Genomic DNA, 5,510 nt, shown 5'->3' with positions numbered 1-5,510 from the left:
ATAATTACATGATGATAATGCTGACAATCACAATAGTGATGATATAAAAGGAAAGAAATCCCAAAATCACAAGATTCAAGATATTAAAGTGTTTATTAAGGTCAAATAAACATTGCAGCTCTATAATTTATCATAAATATTAATATTACCCTTAAATTCTAACAGCAATTCAATGTTTCTATAAATAAATCCTTATTAATAAAATAACTTAAATAAAAGGTGTGATGATAACAATAAATAAATTCATAAATACAAATTATTTATTATGAAAATGAAGTTATTAGGGTTTTTTCCAAAACAAAAAGAAGTTGTCTTCTTTGTAAGGAGAGACAATTGCTAAATAAATAAACCAGGTGTAAAACATCAACTATAATAAAATTGTAATAAATATCATTATGTAAGAGACAGTGTTTTCTTTTTTTTTCTTTTTTTACACTCAGTAGACACTTATTTAGAATCCACCCATCATTGTGAAGTTTAACTTCCCATTTTCCATTTGGTAAAAGATAAACCTTTGGGGATCTTATTGTTTTTCCTAACAGGCAAGAAGAGTTAGTTATTCATTTTCCAGCTTTCCTCTGATCAAAGGCAAGCCTCTTTCAGTCTGTCGAGCAGGAAATTCACTTCGCTAATTACCTTGATCTCGCCACTCTCCCCAAGCTGTGAAAATAAGAACACACAAGTATTTAAGCGCTTATACCACGTTTTCAAAGAGGAGCACGTTAGTTAGATGGTGTTGGCATTGTTAGGATGCTAGAGACAGAAACCAAGTTTTAGACTTTTATAAAAAATTTATAATTTGTAGCAAGTTTATGATACGGTTTGCCAAAAATCTTGAAAAGCGTAGATAGATAAGTAAGAGGACACTGAGTAGCATCAGTCTTAGACATTACTTAAACTAATGAAGCTGTTTTAAACCTCTGCCTAACCAGAGTAAGAAGAGGGGAGCTGTACTGAAATCCGAGGCACCCAGGGTGCCACCCACTATGCCTTAGACATCTGTGACCAATTGATAATTTTAACAACTCACCCTAAAGAACACAAAATCAAAACCATGCATCTACCAATGTCCTTAGGTTTCTTCTATGCCCATTCTCTTGACAAAGAAAAAAAAAAAAAAGGACTTTTGGGGTTTTGTGTTTTTTTTGGTGTATATGGGGAAAATACCAAATAAGTCCTATCCTGTTGCCTTATTTACTTCACTTGTCAAAAGCCAAATATGGTTCCTAATGTCTCTTCTCCTTTTCTTCTCCTTCTAAGTAGCATGCAGAGGAGGCTTTCAAACTCAATGGAAGAGAAACCCAAATTCAAATCCAAGAGATTCTCCTCTGAAATTCATCTAATCTATTTCATTTGCTCTGAATTATTTTAAGAAAAAAGACAGGCATCATCATTGTCCTTTTTTCTTGTTCTCCTTTCTGTTCCTGCCCTCTTCCACCTCCACCTTTCCATATTTCTTTTGACATAATGCCAAGGGATATTTTTTAGATCTTAAAGACTCCCTACACTATAAGCAATTTTAGAGTTTATCTTGCACTCCTGTCTGACCTCCATTCTTTTTTTTATTATTATTATTTATTTATTTTTATTGTACCATAGAAGAGCTGGGATATAGGCCAGAGGTGCAGGGGCAGTGACAGGGAATTAATACCTCCAAGACTGTCCCCCCATTTCTTACCAGCTCTTCCCCATGTTGAGCTTTATCTTAATAACATTCCTCTGGGGGTGGGGGTTGAGGGGGAAGGAGGGGACAAGCAAGCAAAATCAGTCTTCCACAGGCAGCATATTGAAAGTGTGGAAGTTCATGATCTCTGAATGGATGAAAAGTTTTAAAACCTCTGTTTTCCCATATAGTATACCATTTGGTTTTTCTCGCACACACTTCACTTTTCTAAAGACAATGAAGTGAGTTGATAAGGGATTTTTCAAACAGAAATGCAAAGCACTTCTTGGCCATGACAAGCTAATAGTTCAGTGCTCCATGTCTTGGCATTAGTTCTACAAGAGAATTGATCTTCACAATTAAAAACTACAAAACTTTCAATTATCAAAGGAAGGAATAGTCACATTCATTAAATCATGCTCAGGAAGTAACACTTTTTTAAAAATCAAGATGGAAAAAGGGAAATCTAGATTAAGGCTGTTACTGAAAACTCCATCAACTAAGCCTTCATATTTTTGAGTGGTTAATTGCACCTGTTGCTAGCACATCACTTTCGCTGCTACTGATCAGTCCTCTGGTTTTTATATGAGTCACAATTGCTAGACTGACTCTTCCACTGTTGATCTCCTCCCCAAAGAGGCCACATGACAATATCATTCATGATAGAACCATGCATGGCCTACTCTACATACATGCCCACTAGAGATTTGCTGAGGGAAAGAAGAACAAAGAGGATTCTCAATTCAGATTTCCATTTCACTACAATGAGCGCACTGCTAATATTTTCATTGTATTAGAAACCATGCAAAGGAAATGAGTTTGTTCACTCTTGCTTTTAAATTAAAATTAATAGATGTTGGGTATTATAATAATCGAGTATAAATATCACTAACTCCAGAAATTCATCCTTTATGCATCTATCTCTTTTGTTTAGCTTGGTCTGAGTTTATTTCTCCAAATTTTAGATCACCAAATTGATGGCTTCAAAAATCACTTCAAATAAATCTGCCCCCAGGCACTTTTCTGTATTTAAACAGTGCCCCTTCATATTACATGAGCCCATAGGAATGTTAAATTTTCTTAAGAATTAATAATAATAACACGAATATGGATTTTTGCTGCTAAGAATGCTAGCCTGGGTGGGACTCGGGGGACCTGCATTCTAGACCTGGCACTGCCACTGGCATCCCCAGAACACGGGGTGAGGAGATTAGATGACCCAAGTTTCCAGACAACTTTAGAATGCTATAATTTCCAAAATTTGGAAATTGATTCATAAGTATATAGACACATCTGTAGATATAGGCATCTAAATAATAAACCCAATGGTAAAAAAATTAATTAATATAAAAATCACAACGTGGGGGGAAATAAAAAAGGAAAATAACATTTGTCTCTGATTTAAGGGTTTAACATCAATATTAGTACCTTTCTCACTGTGTCCTTCAGCTCCTGCACTTTTCTCTGGATATGCTGGTTGTCACTCTCAATGTGCTGCAAAATGAAAGCCAGAGTAACTATGTGAACATTGTTGTACTAAAACTATGAGCCTCCTTCCTAACAATTCACCTGCAATAAAAGCTATTAGCAATTTTGCCCACGATGACCTAGATTTCACCAATGACCCAAATTTTCTGAGCTCTTGAATTAATTCAGCCATCAAAAGCCAGTCCATTTCCTTGTATGGGACCTCACTTCACCTTTGGGAAATCCTTCTGAGGTTTAAGTTTGCGTAAAGAGTGGAGTGGTTTATGCAAATTCTCTCAAAACAGAACCCCAACTACACCTCACCAAAAAATGCATGGTCAGAAGAAGAAATATTAACCATCTGTGTGAACACTAGTTTCTTCTTAATGAGTACTAAGTCCCCTTCATTCTGCCCACTTCGCTCAAAACTTTCTCATAGTTTTAGATGTTCAAAGACATCAAATTCTCACACCTCTGGATTTGTCACTTCCTATGACCTCTAAAGGGCGACCATCTTTGCCCACACACCACGGAACGTTAAATTCTCTCATTTCTCATTTATTTCATTCCCCTCCCCTCCCCTGTCAACTCCCACTCAGCGGATCCACTTTCACCTGAGGTGTTTTTCCTAGAGTTGCTTTTTTCCAGCAACAAAATATGAGCTTTCTAGTCACTCATATTTTAGACCCCATTTATCTCCATAAACTCAAAAAAAGACTCAATAAAAGCTAATCACTCTGATTTTAAATGACTCTGGAAGTGGTTGCTCTGGCTCCTTTTACTACCAGTGGGAGAGAAGGGCAGGGAGGGCTTGGGTGAAATGAGCTCTCAGTGGAATTAGTGAGTGGACTTAGTGGGGAGAGGAACTTACGCATTGGTTTAGCTTGTTGCTGATCAGGTCCAGGATGCCCACCATCTCCTTCATGTAGGGCTGGAATCTGTATGATTGGGGCAACAGCACATCTGCAAGGGTAAATTTCAGCACCTGCTTCATCAAGTAGCACTGCTCTGTCATCTGCTGGTGGAAGTGAAACAGCAGGAGTCATGTTAAGGAGCCAGCAGAAGACTCAAAGCATCACCGCCACCACTCCAAATGACCTCAGAGGACTTACACTGACTCCTTGGAACAGGTTTGCTCCAAAGAGCTGAACATCTGTGTTGTTATCCATCAAACTAGCCTGCAAGAAAATAAGAAACTAAGTCCCTGTACAAGGAGTAGATATAAGAAAAATCTGTATAGTTAGCGCTGTACTCCATCCCCTCTTCCCAGTGCACCCCATGAAGACTAAAAAGGGAATTCAGATATGGGCATGAGTTTAAAAGAATGAGTAAAGGGAAAAAAGTTTAAAAGGTGAGTAAAGGGAAAAACAAATAGTTAGGTGGGCTACAAAATGCCTCCTTTTGGGGTAAAACTCAATGTATCTTAAAGGCCAACATGGGGGCATATGACTGGTTCTTAAAATTATTAGAAGTAGCCTCCCTGGTGGCACAGGTTGAAGACACAGAGCTATCAAGCAGCATGAGTTCAATCCCCAGCCAAGGAGCTACCCACACGGTGCAGCAGACCTCTCCTGTCTCACCCGCTGCTCCCCTCAGCAGTGGATTTCAGTAAATCTACCTGTTCTGCTCCCCATTCTCTCTCTCTCTCATCCCCTGCACCTCTGACCTACACCCCCGTTCTCGTATGCATAAATAAATAAATCTTAAAAAAATTAAAACATTAGAAGTGCTTTGTAGAGACTACTAAGATCTTTTCAGTTTGCAAGTAAATAAGATGCTGCATGGAAAGGAAGGCTGAGATGAATACCTCGTCGGCCAGCTTGTAGGTAATGTTGTTGATATACCCCGAGACGATGTCACCCTTGTCAAGCCTGCATTGAGAACCAATGGGTGCAGCTGTTCCGCCCTGCACTGAGAGGGCAATGAGGAAGAGGTAGCTGGTGGCCAGAGTCCCCACAAGGAAAGAGCTGGCAGATTTCTGCAGGGTAGCCATTGCAGATAACTCAACTGTGAAGTGATCAGTGATGAGAGAAGAGAACCTATTATCAAAAGAATAAGCAAAAATACCATGAAGAAAACAAAGTAGCAAAAGTAAGTATCAAATCAATCAATCACACCAAGCTTGCTGAAACACTCACCTGTTGGGGTGATTCTGCTTGTGATAGATGAGAAGGTAGAAGCTGCTGCTTTTATAGTCCTAGGACACCAAAATTTTGTGCGTGTATCTATACATGTGTGTGTGTGTGTGAAATAATGACATCAGCAATTATCTAATTTCCAGTCCTGTTTTCTGAGAACCGCCACCACCACGGGAGCCACAAACCTCCTATTTTCCCACCTTGAGAAACAAGTGTTCCCCTGAAATGTTACTATTCAGGTG

The 5,510-nt window shown here is 38.6% G+C and overlaps 1 protein-coding gene across 1 annotated transcript; it reads right to left on the bottom strand.

The window, feature by feature from the left end:
- Positions 1-582: 582 nt before the first annotated feature.
- On the bottom strand, positions 583-5,123 carry IL22 (interleukin 22; the record flags this gene model as incomplete). Its single annotated transcript, XM_084255988.1, has 5 exons — positions 583-660; positions 3,092-3,157; positions 4,002-4,145; positions 4,243-4,308; positions 4,938-5,123. The coding sequence occupies 5 exons, from the start codon at positions 5,121-5,123 to the stop codon at positions 583-585; spliced, it is 540 nt and encodes a 179-aa protein (XP_084112114.1).
- Between the last annotated feature and the right edge of the window lie 387 nt (positions 5,124-5,510).

This window comes from Talpa europaea, assembly GCF_964194135.1.
Source record: "Talpa europaea genome assembly, chromosome: 15".
Classification (NCBI taxonomy): domain Eukaryota; kingdom Metazoa; phylum Chordata; class Mammalia; order Eulipotyphla; family Talpidae; genus Talpa; species Talpa europaea.
Note: the sequence above shows the minus strand (reverse complement) of the source record. Positions and strands in the feature narration are given on the sequence as shown.